Genomic DNA, 18,759 nt, shown 5'->3' with positions numbered 1-18,759 from the left:
GGGGCCCAGCACTGCCATGGGGCCCTTTAAGGGGCTGATATTATGCTTTTAATGATTTTAATAAGACTTTTGAAATAACAACAATGCAATATTCCATCTGGTAAAATGAGCTAATTGAACAAGGTTGTCTATTTCTTGAGTTCTTCAACATATTGTCATTTAACCCTCCCCGTTTTGCGAAATGGTACGGTCCAGTTCTGGTAGAAGCGCGATGCGTTAAATCTGTGTGCTGATCAGTGCAACGCTACTTGCTGCTGTGTCGCAGTGCAGCAGCCAGCCAGCCAGCAGTGGAGTGCGTACAGTCTATGATCGCTAAATATGAAGAGTGGCTGTCAAAAACGTAAAGAAAGGCAGCTGAAAGCTGAGAGGGACCGGAGAGGCAGGCAACTGGTCACTCAGTTTTTCCCAAAGAAAGGTAGCTATCGCTCACATGTGTGTTCAAAATATTAGCGAATGGTAAATGAACAGTATGAACGTGGTTGGATTAGCCTATCAAGAGAACACTTTTACAGTTTGTACAGTGACATTTTTTCCATTTTAATAACTGAACTGACTTGTGTGATAAACAAGATGAAACATTACGTTATGCTGGTGCTAATAACTAGTGCTAATAACCAGTTTCATAACTAATGGGGTGCCCTAAATATGCACAGATTCAGCCTCAGGGGGACCTCCGCCCTACCAAACCACTGAACCCCCCTTTGGAGAAGGAGGTAAGCAGCAATACAACCCATAAATGCTTTAGGATTGAAGTTTTTAATGAGCGAGCGCCATATATAGTTTGCTAGATTAAAGTGTTACTAATGTAACAGACATTGCGTTGTGTTGTTCACCAGTCTTTTTATTCTGAAGAAATGAGACACAAATACACTGCTGAGGACAGGCTGCAAACGTCCAGTGGCATTGGCGCTTACATTTCCAAAACAAACTGAAAGAGGCCAGCGCCTCGTTCCCATAACTACCTGCGCTCTTAAAGGGCCAGCGCAGAATTTCCCCACCACTACACCCAATGGCAAGTGGAAAAAAATAAACCCGTTACACTAATAACGGACACCAGTCAAGTGTTTGACATGGTTATGTGTGTGGAATGTTCACACGTTCTAAACCACTGGTTTCAACCAGGATGCGATTTGTCAAAAAACCAGAAGGGGGGGATGTTTTTTTTTTTTTTTTTAATCATGAAACGTCACAAAATTAAGGTAACAATAGGCTAACAGCTCAATAACATCCGATGATATCAAATGAATAACACTAAATGAAAACGAACACTAAACCAGAGATGGTAAATTCATCTTCCTATCTCTCTGACTAAATACACGAACACTAACACAACAAAGTTCGCATTGCTTGTCGCGTTGCTGTGATGTTTCTCTCCCTCCGGATTAAATGGACAGTGACTTGAAAATCACTAAAATACATGAATACTAAATGAACAGTTTGCTCTGATGGCGCAGTTCACATTGTGCGCAGCTTTCCGATTTAAACTGTTTTATTTCTCATCCTTATACTTCTTGTTTCATGGACTGTAACGGATTTGCTTATTTAGTAATTTTAATACAGAATTTACTTTGAAATTATAATCAGACACTCCAACGCCCCCCTAAAAAAAAAAAAGAAAAAGGCCGTGAAAAAGGCGGCATCCGCCAAAAGGCGCTCTGTTTGCATCCCTGCATAGAACGCAAAGATATTGTTATTATCTACAATGTATCTATTTGCTGGGGACGTTCGTGAACATCAAAGCTGCCACTTCGGGTCATTTTGAAAGTGAGTGCAATGTAGACCATAGAAAACTGTCACAACATGCCTGTCATGTCAACTTTTTTTTTTTTGGTTTGTTTGTTTTATTGACGGGGTTGTCCCCGAGGATTTTTTTTCAGCAGAGATAAAAACCAGAGGGGGGGATGATCCCCCCCCCATCCCCCCCAGCAAATCGCACCCAGGTTTCAACCATTGGTTAATACATAAAATGTAATAAAGTCACAAACTCAAGGTCCATGGGCTATCAAAAGTCATATAATGACAATAAGTGCAATTGTGATGAGGGTGGGCAAAGTTGGGGGGCCCAAAATTCTAATCTTTCATGGGGCCCAAAATTTCTGGCGGCGCCCCTGTCTTGACCTGCTCTAAATTTTAGCAGTTTGGTTGAATTTTGCATATTCTTGCCCTGCTGGTAGTTAGTAGTTGGCTTTTTCTTTTCTTTATTTAAATAACTGATGACTCTGAAGTTAGATGGCATGAACCTAGTAGTGGATCAACAAAGGCAGCTTTACACTATATTCAGTGAGTGATAATTCTGTGAGAGTGGTTGTGGTGTGTTTGGGGAGAAGGGGAAGGAAGGACTGTGCATTTCCTTTTTTTTCTTACAATGGGGTGGACACCCCAAATTTCTGGTGACATACTGCCCCCTACTTGCTTGGAATGTGGACTATGATTTTGTCAGGTGGCCAATTCTTACACATCACACCTTTAAGTAAATGCATAAACTGTCTAACTGTATGACATTGTGTGCAAGAAAATAAGAAAATCTTGAGAGAGAGACAGAGGGTGAGAGAAAGAAGTATTACAGTGTGTAATACTATATCTAGCTTGCACCATTATGATTATACACCGATCAGCCATAACATTAAAACCAGACAGGTTAAGTGAATAACATTGATTATCTTGTTACAATGGCACATGTCAAGGGGTGCACATTATTATTAGGCATTATTAGGCAGCATATTAACAGTCAGTTCTCAAAGTTGATGTGTTGGAAGCAGGAAAAAATGGCCAAGGGTAAGAATCTGAGCGATACTGACAAGGGCTAAATTGGGCTACAAGACTGGGTCAGAGCATCTCCAAAACACCAGGTCTTGTGGGGTGTTCACGGTATGCAGTGGTAAGTACATAGCAAAACTGGCCAAAGGAAGAACAACAGGTGAACTGGTGACAGGGTAATAGACACGTAAGGCTCTATGATATGCATGGAAACAAAGGGATAGCCCGTTTCGTCTGATCCTACAGAAGAGCAACTGTAGCACAAATTGCTGAGAAGATTAATGCTGACTATGAAAAAAGGGCATCAGAACATGCAGTGCATTGCAGCCTTCTGGATATGGGGCTGTGTAGCCACAGACCGGTCAGAGTGCCCACGCTGACCCCTGTCCATCAACAACAGCACCTACAATGGGCACGTGAGCATCAGAACTGGACCACGCAGTAATGGAAGGTGACCTGGTCTGATGAGTCAGGTTTTCCGTTACATCATGTGGATGGCACAGTGTTGTTACATCCCAGTATGTGCGTGCTTGCTCGTGGCTTGTCTGCTCTTTGTTCTCTGTTCTCAACTGTTCCTTGAGGTCGTCCCAAAGGCAAATTACTGGGGTAATTGGTCGCTCCTCCTACAAAATATAATTGGCGCTTCGCCCTATAAAAGGGTTCCATTCTCTGTTGTGCAGGGGTGGCGCTTCTGGATCCCTGCACCCTGGGCTGTGCCGCGCTTCGTTTTCCCTACCACATCAGCCAAGAACATGCTGGTAGTTACACTATATTCAGTGAGTGATAATTCTGTGAGAGTGGTCATGATGTATTTGGGGAGAAGGGGAAGGAAGGACTGTTTTTTCTTACCCTTTTTCTCTTTCCTTTTTTTCTTACAAATGGTGTGGACACCTCAATTCAATTGATTGTTTTTATCATCATCATTGGCCTTTTTTTCTGTTAGCGAGTCTTTGGTTTAGTTCTCGCTCTCTCAGTTCATTTTTCTTATCTTTATTATCTTTGGTAAATAAACTTACAGTACATTATCACCGTGTTTTGCCATATTTGTTTTTCTGCCAGAACCTCACTACCAACCTCCTTTTTGTTTACGTTTCCTGACCCTAGACAGGAACATAAGAGTGTATACATCACTTACCTGGGGAAGAGATGGCACCAGGATGCACTATGGGAAGAAGGCTGTATCATACTCTGGGAAATATTGTGCTGACAAACTTTGGGTTTTGGCATTCATGTGGATGTTACATCATCAGCACAGGTAAATCCACCTGCTGGGCATTTCTGCCTGACGCATCTCCAATGATACCATGGTGTTGGCTGCAGGGTCATCAGCTGGGAGCCACCCTTCACTCATCTCAAGGTGGTGAAGCAACGGTGGAGAGGCCTCCCTACTGCTCCCTGGAGCCAGCCCTAGGATCCATGTTTTCCCCACGTCGTGTTCTTTCTTCGGAGCCAGAGCAAGATGCTTCCTAATTCAGCCTCCTCTGCCAGGTCTTTGAGAGCCTTCCTCAGCTTGAAGCCTGTGATCCCAAGAGACTTCAGGAATTGCTGGGTGGATGTTCCAGTATAGCCACTGCACTGGACTTCCACTGGATAAGTGAAAACCCTCCACCCTACTTGTGAGGACACAGCTGACAGCTCTTTGTACTTTTCCTTCTTTCTCCCGACAGGCTCCATTCCCTCTTCCCACTGAACAGTCAATTTAACCATAATGACTGTCCTATTAGAAGGGGACCAGAGCACAATGTTTGGCCATATGAAGGTTTTGGTGAACTCTTCTGGAAACTTCAACTAGCAATAGGAACTGCTGCTGCTCTGAACGTTGGTGTTTTGGACAGACAGGTGAGGTGAGTCTCTCAGCTCAAACATAACCCTCACCTTCTCCTGTTTGTAACCCAAGCTAATGGAGTTTAGTGAAAGCTTTAGGGTGTTTTTCCAAAACAATGCTATGTTGGAAAAGCACCAAGGAAGGATTGATGGATATGGCTGTTGACTTTTGAGTCCACCTTCTGAGCTTTCACTGAAGTGATGTCACACAACTTCAGGGACCACATCAGATGGTATAATGTGAACTGTTCACACCAGACCTTGAAATCCCCTGATAGCTTTGGCTGCTATTGCTCAGACCATCCAAGAGCTGGGATGGGGCAGAGGCAGCCATGTGCTTGCCAGACAGGTCAGTCATGTAAAGTCTTCCAAGGATTTTCACAGTTTGATCCACTGGAAGGCATTTCCACGCCATCGACTGAGACGTTGTCATTCCTGATTCCTTTGCAGATTGAGAGACTGTAGGACTTGGCTGATTTTATTTTCATCCCGGTCCATTTTAGAAACTCCTCAACCCTTTTCAGGTGTCTGGAGGTGCATGCCGCTGTCTGGAAGAGGGTGGAAAAGTAATTCATGTAGGTCTGTAGGGCCAGGAGTCCCTAACTTGACTGTGATTTGACTCCTCAGACAATCTCTCTTCCAGGATGATCTAAAATGCTGGTGGGAAAAGGGTGGGAGAGAGGGAACAACCCATTACTATCCCTTTCTCCAGCTGGTGCCAAACAGCTGAGATCTCCTGGGTTGTGTTTAGACAAAGAAGTTACTGAAGTAATTTGCTACTAGGCTTTGGATGCATGGTGGTGTATGGAAGAAGTTGAGACCAAAAATGATGAGCTAGTGGGGAACAGACCCATAGGCATTTGGGAGCTCCAACCGAACTATGTGGAGATCAGACATGCTGTGCTTGGCTGTCTGGATTTGTTCCCTGATCATGGGCGAGTGCTCAAAACAGCAAGGAAAGCTTGGGACACCTGCCTTCTGACAACTGGTGTTAATGTAGTTGTTTGCCATGAGGTATGGAATCTTCCCTTCCAAGTTTAGCAGTGAAATGCCCCTTAATTGGCTGATGTTGGTGTCTGTCTTCTTCAGGATGAAGATGGTGCCCCACACTCTTGGGACAGACTGAGTTTTCCAAGCAGCACCGATCAGCTTCCACAAGAACCTCAGGAGCCTGGGACAGTTCTTTCATACCCTATAGGGTATGCCATTTGGTCTGGGTGCCAATGCAGTTCTCAATCTACCACCTGCTTGACTTCAATCCATTTGGGGGGGGGGGGGGGGGGAGTGGTTTCAAACTGCGAAGACAGCAAGGTATGTGCCCTGGTGATACAAAGGGGCTATCTTTTTGCCTGTCAATGAGCTGGAATTCAATGTATTCCTCCAGATCCTGCTTAGTGGTCTGCATTGTCCCAGTCTTCTCCTAACAGCAGGCCATGGGCGTACTTGAAGGGCTCCCGGAAGATGATGGCCGGTGCTTTCTTCCTGCAGCTTCTGCATTTCTTGATCCTTTCAGCTCACCTCAGGTCTCTCTCTTCCTTTGATCTGACCCTCCAGGTTCTTCAAGCCTGGAATTGGAAAAGGAATTGTTCCTTTACCAGCTGGAGGATTTCCTTGTTACATCTACAATTCTGCTCAGGAATGATCCTCATCTGAGACATCTTTCTGAATTTCTCTTTGCCTTTTTTGTAGATGGGGTGACCAAAGATGCTCACAGTTTAGAGGTTAATCTGCCTCTTGGTGTGTTCCAGAGGGATATGTGTAGGCTCTGGTCAAAGCTTCTCTGTGTATCTTTTTTACTGGCTTTTGGCCACTTGACTTTGAATTTTCAGATTAGCTTCTCTAATGTTCCTCTTGTGGGTTCCCTGCTTGGTGTTTCACTGTGATGCTCATGCTAAGAGCTGTGCTGTTATTCCAAATTCTGCTGGGAAGACGGGTCCTCCTCTCTCTCACCAACTGCAACGGTGGGATCAGTAGCACCGTGGTGCTCAACCTGGCTATGAGTCCTCCTTGTCTGACCTGCTGCAGCAGTGCAAGCTTGCATCTGGTTGCTGCCAAATGTTGCTTTCCCCGGTGGATTCACAAGCCCAGGTAGGTTGTCACTTTGGACCACCCTCTCTCTCACATTCCCTCAATATCGTTTGATCATTCATCGTTGCCATGCCAGTTATTACTCTATTATATGTCCTGACTGATCCATCTTCCATCTTCTCTCTCAGTGGGCCACTGGGATGTTTTCTTCTTGTTCTGCTTGTAATTGATTGAGGGAGTCCTTGTAGGATACACTTCAAGGACATGTGAAATTGGCAACTCACCTCTCCACTCCCCTGCAGTCTTTCCTGCCACCAGCCAGTCTTCTCTGACAGACCTACTTAAACAGTGTTGCAAATGAAGTACACCCCTTCATGGAAATGTATCCCCTAATGGCAGTGAACTCTTTCAGAGGGGAAGCCATGGCCTAAAGGTTAGAGAAGCAGCTTTGTGTGGAAGGATTTGTATCACATGGCTGTAATTAATATAGTGGTGGCAAGGCTCCACCTTTTAATAAATATATCCTTTTGAAGTCTCGGAAAGTACATTATTTGTTCCATCTGATAGACTTCACATACCTTCTCAATCCATATATTGTATTTTAGGGATCCAGTTTTAACCACTTAATTGTGGTGCATTTGATTGCTGCTGTTTGAAAAACCAATTTCTTAGTTCTTCCATCAACACTATCCATCTATTGGATAGAGTTGTTTGAGGCCCTTAAAGAAGTATCCCACCAAAATTTCACAAAAGATCCAAAGGTGGCACTATTACTCCTAATAGTGCCACCTTTGGATCTTTTGTGAAATTTTGGTGGGATACTTCTTTAAGGGCCTCAAACAACTCTATCCAAAATGTGCTTATTTTAGGCCACGTCCAAAACACGTGGGTATGGCTGACAATGTGTGTCCAACAATTTCTCCAACATTTATTTGCGTTTGTTGGGCCAATTTAAGGCATTATTTCTGGTGTTCAGAAAAATCTCATAAGTACCTTCAATTTAACCCCCTGGAATCAAGAGCTTCACCAGTGAAGCTCGGCAGGTTTAGAATGAGTAGGTCATATATTTAAATTCATATATTCATGAGTTATTATCATACAAGCATGATAAATATATCGACAAACTTTATACTTTACAGTTTCATATGTACCCATTGCCAAATAATATTTTTTTTCCAAAGTCCTTCCCACGCCATGCGGCGCATAGGGCGGCGCCGATCTCCGTTTCCGTAGCCCTCGGCCTCTCGCCTATTACATAGCTAGGGTTACAGTGGGGGGCTAGTCCTCTGGTAACCGCGAGAGTTTGACTCCCCACTCGCATCTGTATTGCAGCATGCCTTGCCAAACGGCAGTAAGTACCATTTTTATGATGGTTTTTGGTATGACCCAACCGTGAGTAGAACTCACGATCTCCCAATTGAAAGGCGGACATGCTAACCACTAGGCCACCTAGCGGTAATATATTTTTTTAATTACCTAAATTAGATGAAACATAAAACTTGTCACCTTACTCAATCACACCACAGATGGAGTGCTGAGTGCCCACTTACACATTCATAAAAGACTATTCACATGATAACGGAATGATAATCACTTTCATTCTTTTGGATTTGATTGGTTTCTCTTTCGCAGTAGGAATGACCACTGTAAACAGGATAAAATCTGTCAGCCATAGCTTAGGCTACCTGTTTAGAGGTCAAACTTGTTGTGACATGGCACGGCAATTTGATGCTCAGGAGGTACTTTGGATGATTCAGGACAGTGATTCAATTTCAGGACAGCAATTCAATTCATGATTCAGGACAGCGATTCAGTCCAATCTTGAAAACTGCGACACTGATGATGAGCGGTGTCATTCTGAACTTCGACTCGATCCAGCCAAAGATCAGTTTGAGCAAGTGTAAATATTTATTTTATTTCTTATGAGCATATCTGTTTATATGCATGTGGTGTAGTGCATAATCTTTGCGTGATTGAAGAGCTAAATAAAACATGCACCATCACTTGTTTGCTCTTTTCTTCTTCATTTTTTTTCTGGCACTCTAATGATTTTGGCATGTTCTGATGTCGGCAATTTCAACAAATCTAAGCAGTATTTTCAGTCATATGACATTTTTGTATCCAGCACAAGTTCAGTTACAATAATAGCTATGTAGTATGTATGTCATGATTTTGTTTTTTAAAAGAAATAACAGATAAATGAAGATGCAGTAAAGAGCAGTTTTAGAACTGTGTTGGAATGTGTGAAAAAAACATTACCTTCCTATTGTGACAAACTGTTTATCACTTAACCTAATGGGATTAAGAGTTGGCAGTGGGTATTCACTCTTCTTGTTGAATTGAATTTTTTTACTCTTCTCATTGAATACCCCTCCCACTACCAACTCTTTATCCCAAAACAATAGGACATAAATTTTTTGATGGCCAGTTAATGGTCCAAATCAGTGGAGCAGATTTAAGTTTTTGTGCTTGATGCATTCCGAAGACTGAACAGAATCACCTCAAATGATCAAAACACTTGGTCACAATGGGTAAGGTAATGATTTTTCACACATTCCAACACAGTTCTAAAACTGCTTTTTACATAATCTTCATTTATCTTTTTTTTTATGAATTAATTTTGTTTGATGGTGTGGTTTTGTTTTATTTTTTATTGTAGCCGAACTTGTGCTGAATACAAAAAAAGTCATATGACTTTGAAAATACTGCTTAGATTTGCTGAAATTGACAACATTAGAGCATGCCAAAATCATTAGTGCCAGAAAATACCCTCAGACCCCAGAGGGTTAAATTCCCCTGACAGGGACATCTTGAAAAACCAAGTTCTGTAGGTGTCTGCCACAATCTTTTTCCGATGTCAAGCCATCATATAGATGAAAGATCATGAATCCATATTATTAAAGGTTATAACTGTGCAGCCCCAAAATAATATCTTAAATTCAGGACTTGGAGCCCTCCATGTGATTTGGACAAGTGCAATGTTTTTAGTCTGATTCTTGGGTACTTTTCTTGTCTTGTAAAGTTTGAGATGAGCCTGTTCAATTTATCAAATGTAGGTTTAGGGATGTCAATAGGTAATATGTGAAATGGATATAGAATCCTGGGCAACACGCTCATGTGTATACACTCTATATGGCCTTCTAAAAACAAAAAAAGTGTTGCCCCCATCAGTCCAGGCGCTTACTAATTTTTTGGATTATACTTTTGTAACTTGCATAATATAGATTTTTCAATTAAGAGGAAATTTGAATACCAAGGTACTTAATGCCATTTACAGGCCACTTAAACCCAGTCTGGAGTTTGAATGTTTGTGGAATTCTAACCGCACCCCCCGCCAAGTCCATTGTCATTGTTTTATCTATGTTTACTTTATAGCCCAAGTACGCACGCATATTTGGAGTAAATAAATAAGATCCTTTAAGTGTGAGATTGCTGTTGCAGGTTCTGTTAGGTACATCGTCTGCGTAAAATGAATTTATGCTGTTCTTAATTTATTGCCATTTTATGTTTACGTTGTCGTCATCTCTGATCACCTCAATACTAATATCAAACAGCAAGGGCAATAAAAAGCAGCACTATCTGCATCCACATTCTAGTATAAAGCAGTCTGATAAAGACCAGTTTACTATAATGGAAGCTTGTGGATTAAAATATTATAGTTGTATCCATTTCATGAAATTGGGGCCAAACTAGAATAGTTTCAATGTCTGAATTAAGTATTGTCAGGATCCTGTGTCAAATGACTTCTGGGCATCAGGGGATAGCATCATTGCTTCCACCCACTTGACTTTTGGAATGAGTCATTAAATCTACTAATCATCTGATATTAATCGCCATAATATCTTCCCAGTACTAACCCGGTCTGATCAGGATGAATCATCTCCATGATAATTTTATTGATACATTTTGCTAGAATGACTTCGTATATGTAGGTCTGTATTCAAGCAGTGATAATGGACCTTATATGATTGGCATGGAAAAATCTGAATATGGAGAAAAAAAAATTTATTTAACTCAACTCACTTGTACGTTGTTTGTATTCTCTGGTCATCTTGGATGTAGGTGTCTTCCACCACAAAATGGCTGCAACTAATTCGCTGACCTTGAGTGTCAATCACAGCTTTACACCTATAAACAGTGAAGAACTCATGAGAGGGGGACAAATGTTCTTGGTTAAGATGCACAAATCTAAATCTCTGCAATTTAAGATCTTTTCATAACAAAAAAAAAGACTAAATTTACAAAAGTCTCCTCTTGAACTTTCTACTCATGACAACAAGATAGGGAAGTTTCAGGACAAAAGCATACACTAAGTAAATACACATTATTATAATTTTTTTTTTTAATGTAAAAGAGAAAAAAAATTAAAAGGTCAAAATTCAATCTGTGGTGGTCTTAAATTTTGTTGATGTTAGTGTATTAACACAAATTCAGGGCAAGTGTGTTGACCTTCCCTCTCTTCTGACAGATTAAAAAGAGGAAGAACAGTGATCAAAAGGGAATCTGTCAGCTTGTTATGTCAAGAGTTATAAATGTGCTTTATAGGGCTCATTATCCAAACTAATGGGCTAGGGGTGACATCCTTGAAATGGACTTTCACAAAACAATAAAGGGCAAGGTGAGCAACTCAATGCCTGACAAAAAGTGTGGCCCTCATTACAATCCTCCTCACACACAGGACTAAATTCAGTACAAACCTGTTGAGATAAATGAAGATTAATTTACAGAGGGGAATTGACAAAGAAGGCTGAAGTCTTCATCAATTGCCAGGAGATGTGGGACACAGCCCACAATTCTCTCACACTTAAAAGGATACCCTTAGCAAGGCACACATACTCTGGACTTCTTTTCCTACTGTGGGACTGAATGGTTATCATGGCGACAGTACACGGTGCAGGGTTCTTTAAATGAGGAAACTGGGTTAGGTTTGTAAGCATTTCATGGCAAACTGTGCTGATTTATATATATATATATATATATATATATATATATATATATATATATATATATATACACACACACACACACACAGTTGAAACTGTATATTTACATACACTTTAGGAAAAGACACAATCTTTTTTTTTCTCATAGTCAGACATGAAATCAGACATTCACTTTAACTTTTTCATGTCTGTCTGAATATTTAAAATTATTTCAATGTACTTAATGCCAAATTAATCAGAGAAGGAGTTTTTTATTCAATATTTTAATTGCTTTTATCAAATCAGAAGTTTTCATCAGTGCACTTCATCAGTACTTGGTACAATTGCCCTTAAACTGTCTGACTTGGGTCAAACGTTTTGGATAACCTTCAACAAGCTTTGCACAATACTTGACAGGAATTTTGGCCCATTCCTCTTGACAGAACTGGTATAACTGGGCCATATTTTTTGGCTGCTTTGCATGCACATGTCGTTTCAGCTCTGCCCACAAATGCTCAATAGGGTTGAGGTCGGGGCTTTGTGATGGCCACTCCAAAACATTGACTTTGTTGTCATCAAGCCATTTTTTGACCAGTTTGGCGGTGTGCTTCGGGTCATTGTCCATTTGGAAGACCCATTTGCGGCCAAGCTTTAACTTCCTGGCAGATGCTTTCAGGTGTTGGTTCAGTATCTCCACATACTGTTCCTTCTTCATTACTCCATTGATTTTGTGAAGTGCACCAGTACCTCCTGCAGCAAAACAACCCCACAACATGATGCTGCCTCCGCCATGTTTCACTGTTGGTATGGTGTTGTTAGGATTGTAAGCGTCTCCTTTTTTTCTCCAAACATATCATTGTTGATTATGGCCAAACAGCTCAATTTTAGTTTCATCCGACCACAAGACATGTCTCCAAAAATTGAGATCCTTTCCCCTGTATTCATTTGCAAACTGTAATCTGGCCTGTTTATGTTTGTGTTGGAGTAATGGCTTTCTCCTGGCAGAGTGGCCTTTCAGCCCATGTTGGTGCAGAACTCGTTTCACCGTGGACAGTGACACACTCTTACCAGCTTCAGCCATCATCTTCACGAGGTCCTTTGCATTCATTCTTGGGTTCTTACGCACAGCACTGACCAGAACCCGCTCATCTCTGGGACTCAGAATCCGTCTCCTTCCTGTGCGGTATGATGGCTCGACATTCCCACATTGTTTATACTTTCGTATAATGGTTTGAACTGAAGACCGTGGCACCTTCAGGCTTCTTGAAATTTCCCCCAAAGATGAGCCAGACTTGTGCAAGTTAACCATTCTTAGTCTGAGATCTTGATCGATTTCTTTAGATTTACCCATGTTGTGTACAAGGAAGCACTGTGTTTGAGGTGTTCCTTAAAATACAATCACAGGTGTGTGTCTCAGGTGTGTCTCCAATTAATTCAAATGTTGCCAATTAACCTATCAGAAGCTTCCAAAGACATGACATCATCATCTGGGCGTTCCTACATTGTTTAAAGGCACACAAACTGCAGTGTATGTAAACTTCTGATTTGATAAAAGCAATTAAAATATTGAATAAAAAACTCCTTCTCTGATTAATTTGGCATTAAGTACATTGAAATAATTTTAAATATTCAGACAGACATGAAAAAGTTAAAGTGAATGTCTGATTTCATGTCTGACTATGAGAAAAAAAAAAAAGATTGTGTCTTTTCCTAAAGTGTATGTAAATATACGGTTTCAACTGTATATACATACATACTATATTTCTACATTTTATATTATATATATTAGTGCTGTCAAAAATGTCACGTTATTAACGCGTTAACTTGACTCAATTTTAACGGCGATAATTTTTTTATCGCGAGATTAACACTCTGTGACATGATGCCACGCCCCGCACAGCCAGAGTCCTCTGCCCTCCCCCGAAGAGCCACGGTGCTCGGCAGGTTTCATTTTCCCATCGGCGGCTCCAGCCCCACTTTGCAGTGGCTGTGACAAGACGTGTTATGCTCTGCAATAAAAAAAAAAAAAAACATTGGTACAACCAGTGTTTGAACTATGCCGATATTTTCGGGGGGGTCCCTTATTTTCCCTTGGGGGGGGGGGTGTGTGTGCTTGCGCTTGTCTCAGAGCGCGGCTCTCCATCGCGCGCTCACTTCGGATATGCAAATGCTTCCCGTTACACATGATTGCTATGTCAATAAACATCATTTTGCCAATATTTTAGAGACCCCCCAACATTTCCCAAGTCATGTTTTCAAGGGATCTCGTCTGTTTCAGGGGATCTCGGATCCCCCGTGTACCCCCGTAGTTCGAACGGTGAGCAAGCCCATTCACTTTTTTATGCCGATAAGAGAATTACAATGGTTTTTCATGTGACAAAAATGTGCGATTAAATTGCGATTAATCGCGAGTTAACTATGACAGTCGCGACATTAATTGCGATTAAATATTTTAATCGCTTGACAGCACTAATATATATATATATATATATATATATATATATATATACACACACACACATTTTATATATATATATATATATATATATATATATATATATATATATACATACACACACACACACGCAGTGGTGCTTGAAAGTTTGTGAACCCTTTAGAATTTTCTATATTTCTGCATAAATATGACCTAAAACATCATCAGATTTTCACACAAGTCAAAAAAGTAGATAAAGAGAACCCAGTTAAACAAATGAGACAAAAATATTATACTTGGTCATTTATTTATTGAGGCAAATGATCCAATATTACATATCTGTGAGTGCCAAAAGTATGTTAACCTTTGCTTTCAGTATCTGGTGTGACCCCCCCGTACAGCAATAAATGCAACTAGATGTTTCCAGTAACTGTTGATAAGTCCTGCACACCGGCTTGGAGGAATTTTAGCCCATTCCTCCATACAGAACAGCTTCAACTCTGGGATGTTAGTGGGTTTCCTCACATGAACTGCTTACTTCAGGTCCTTCCACAACATTTCAACTGGATTAAGGTCAGGACTTTGACTTGGCTATTCCAAAACATTAATTTTATTCTTCTTTAACCATTCTTTGGTAGAATGACTTGTGTGGTTAGGGTCGTTGTCTTGCTGCATAACCCACTTTCTCTTGAGATTCAATTCATGGACAGATGCCCTGACATTTTCCTTTAGAATTCACTGGTATAATTCAGAATTCATCGTTCCATCGATGATGGCAAGCTGTCCTGGCCCAGCTACAGCAAAACAGGCCCAAGCCACAATACTACCACCACCATGTTTCACAGATGGGATAAGGTTCTTATGCTGGAATGCAGTGTTTTCCTTTATCCAACCATAACGCTTCTCATTTAAACCAAAAGTTCTATTTTGGCCTCATCTGTCCACAAAACATTTTTTCCAGTAGCCTTCTGGCTTGTGCATGTGATCTTTAGCAAACTGCAGGTGAACAGCAATGTTCTTTTTGGAGAGCAGTGGCTTTCTTCTTGCAACCCTGCCATGCACACCATTGTTGTTCAGTGTTCTCCTGATGGTGGACTCATGAACATAATAATAATAATAATAATAATAATAATAATAATAATAAGTTAGATTTATATAGCGCCTTTCAAGAAACCCAAGGACGCTTTACAATTATAGACAAGGAAAAAAAAAAAAGAAAAGAAAAATAATAATAATTAAATAAATAAATAAATAAAAAGTCCACCAAGTAGGGGTCAGGATGTAATTCCCGTGGTGTAGCAGCCACAGTCCCACCAAAAGGCGCATGAAAACGAGTCCCACATCTCCAGCACAGCCGTCGTGACGCCGTCAACAACATCGCTCGAACACCATGCCATGGATCCACAAAGCGAGCACAGAAGCTCCTCCACGCAAAGCGCTGGTGTGTCCCAAACCGCCTGCACAGCCGCCGTGACGCCATCGAGCAACATCGCCCGGAACATCATGCCAAGCACTAAAGCACAGAGCGCTGGACAACCACGAATGTTAAATGAGCAACGAGCTCACTGCAGTCCACAGCTGGGAGCGCAGGCATCACCCACAGCGAACCAAAGCCTGGAGGGAACTGACGCCCAAAACTGGGTCTGGAGCTACACCACAATCGGCGGACAAAACACTCAAACAAACATCAAACCACACAAACACACAGAAAAAATAAATAAAATGAAAATAGAAAAAGAAAATAAAAATAAAATAAAAAAAGCTCTGGTGAGAAGCAGCAGCCAGAATGAGCACGACGTACTCTCAACCGGAAACGGAAACGAAAAAAAAAAGATATCCAAAAGACTCATGAACATTAACATTAGCCAATGTGAGAGAGGCCTTCATTTGCTTAGAAGTTACCCTGGGGTCCTTTGTGACCTTGCCGACTATTACACACCTTGCTCTTGGAGTGATCTTTGTTGGTTGACCACTCCTGGGGGAGGGAAAATTGGTCTTGAATTTCCTCCATTTGTACACAATCTGTCTGTCTGTGGATTGGTGGAGTCCAAACTCTTTAGAGATGGTTTTGTAACCTTTTCCAGCCTGATGAGCATCAACAACGCTTTTTCTGAGGTCCTCAGAAATCTCCTTTGTTCATGCCATGATACACTTGCACAAACATGTGTTGTGAAGATCAGACTTTGATAGATTCCTGTGTTCTTTAAATAAAACAGGGTGCCCACTTACACCTGATTGTCATCCCACTGATTGAAAACACCTGACTCTAATTTCCCCTTCAAATTGACTGCTCATCCTAGAGGTTCACATACTTTTGCCACTCACAGATATGTAATATTGGATCATTTGCCTCAATAAATAAATGACCAAGTATAATATGTTTGTCTCATTTGTTTAACTGGGTTCTCTTTATCTACTTTTAGGACCTGTGTGAAAATCTGATGATGTTTTAGGTCATATCTATGCAGAAATATAGAAAATTCTAAAGGGTTCACAAACTTTCAAGCACCACTGTGTCTCTCTCTCTCTCACACACACACACACCATCTTGGGTACATGTTTTCTTTTTATATATATATAAGAAAAAATATACCCAAGATAAATAATAAATTAGAGGAATTATGAAGTAGATGAAACACATTTACTGCACATATTAAGCATGCAAGTTTACAAGTGTCTGTCAACATTAATTCAAGCGATGATAGTTTTATTTGGCTTCAAGGCCAATTCACACTTTGTAGCTCAGGAACATGTTCACAAAGAATTGAAATTTAATCTGAGTTAACCATGCTGTCAGTGATGCAAGGTTCTCAAACATTTTTAATCTATGGCTTGACCTACAAAAACTGTTTTTAACCCCCCCCAAAAAAAACCAAAAAAACAAAAATTAGATGCGTGTTTGCAGTATCATGGTAGACCTTTATTTTTAAGTCACAATCAGTGTAATAATTTAGTTTGTGAGAGACAATGGAAGCATATAGCACAGAATAATGATATAGCACAATACAGAATGATGACTTTTGAAACAAGTTTTAAGATGACTGGTTTATCATCAAGCAGCTAGACTACACGAGAGGTAAAATATAACAAAATAAAAGAACTAATGTGGTAAAAGCATAATGAAACTTTAAAATACAACAAAATGCAGATGTGATCATGTTAATTAGTGGGGCCATGATCAAGTGGATCATGACCATCAGCCTCACTAAAAAGTTTGGCAGCCAGCTGTCTTTCGTTCATGGCAACATGGCATTTGAACTCTGACGTCCTCTAATCCTCTGCTGCATTATTAATCTAGGTCTACCCTTTTCAGCTTTATGCCTGTAATAAGTCAAGACGTAAGATGGTAATTTATGATACTGGGGAAATTAAAATCATTGTTCAGCCTGCCAGACACCTTGCCAATTCTTTTTTCTAATACTATTTCACCTTCATGGAACCCATTTCCTCTCAGTGATGTATGGCACGAACAGGGTTTAGCTGACACCTGGGTGTCACAGCTGCAAGGCAGCAATTCTCAACAGTGTGCCTTCTGGACTGAATTAATAGGCCTGATGGTTTGGTTCTTGATTCACATCCAGAACTTTGGGGTTACTGGACCTGAAAACTTGAAAAGGCATGCGTTATAGCAGGATTCGTATACATTCTGGCATTGATTTATTAGTGGTGCAGAAGCTGAATGAATCCATTTATTCATCATTATTATCACCCCCCCCCCCCCAGTTTCAAGTTTGTCATGTGCACAAGTACAATGTACACTATGCAGCACAATTCATATAACCCCAAATCATAAAACGTTGAGATGGAATGCTGAAATTGAAATTACAACTGAAAACAATGATTTGTAAATAATCTTTGACCTGTATTTCATTTAAAACTCCAAAGCAACCTATTACTTGATCTTTGACCTCATGGATTTTATTGGTTTTTTTTCCCCCCCAATATAAACATTTCAATTTTCATTCTTGTAACATAATCAAATCAAATTGCAACATCATTAAAAAAAAAAGTTGGGACGGTAAAGCATTTACCACTTTGCAATATTGCCATTCCTCCTCTCAACACTTCAGAAGATGTTTAGGGACTGAAGACACTAAGAGATGAAGCATTTCCAGGTGTTATTTTGTCCCATTCTTCCTGCACACAGGTCTTAAGGTGTGCAACAGTACAGGGTCGTTGTCATATTTTTCATTTCAAAATTCACCACACATTCTCTACTGGGGACAGGTACCCTCTCCTTCCGCAGCTGTGCCTTTGTAATGTTTGCAGAATAAGGTTTTGCACTGTCTTGTTGAAATGTTCCTGGAAAATGTTGTTTTGAAGGCAGAATATGTTGCTCCAAAATATCAAGGTATCATGCATTAATGCTGTCATCATAGAAGTGCAAGTTACCTTTGCCATGGGCACTGAGACAACCTCATACCATGACAGACCCTGGCTTTTGGACTTGTTGCTGGTAACAGTCTGGATGGTCCTTCTCATCTTTGGTCTGGAACACAGGGCATCCTTTTCTTCCAAAAAAGTCCTGGAATACTGATTCATCTGAGCACAATACATGTTTCCACTGTGTAATGGTCCATTCCAGATGTCTGCGAGCTTAGAGAAGTCGATAGCGCTTTTGGACACATAAGGTTTCGTTTTTGCACAGTAGAGAGTTAGTTAGGATTTGTGGCTGTAACTCCATATTGTAATACTTGACAAAGGTTTGCCAAAGTAAGCCCAAACCCATGTTACTCTCTATTTTTTCTTTTCATCACGGTCTTCCTGTCTTGTCTACTCCCCCTCTGTCAATTG

General features: G+C 40.7%; 1 protein-coding gene across 3 annotated transcripts in view; it reads right to left on the bottom strand.

Moving 5' to 3' along the window:
* chm (CHM Rab escort protein) overlaps positions 1-18,759 on the bottom strand; it is a 377,848-nt gene that overhangs the window by 107,440 nt on the left and 251,649 nt on the right. For all 3 annotated transcript variants that reach the window (XM_060935797.1, XM_060935798.1, XM_060935799.1), the window contains one exon: positions 10,633-10,737. In XM_060935797.1, coding sequence (XP_060791780.1) covers positions 10,633-10,737 — 105 coding nt within the window. The remainder of the gene's footprint in view (positions 1-10,632; positions 10,738-18,759) is intronic.

This window comes from Neoarius graeffei, chromosome 12, assembly GCF_027579695.1.
Source record: "Neoarius graeffei isolate fNeoGra1 chromosome 12, fNeoGra1.pri, whole genome shotgun sequence".
Classification (NCBI taxonomy): Eukaryota; Metazoa; Chordata; class Actinopteri; order Siluriformes; family Ariidae; genus Neoarius; species Neoarius graeffei.
This window is presented reverse-complemented; position numbering and strand designations above follow the sequence as displayed.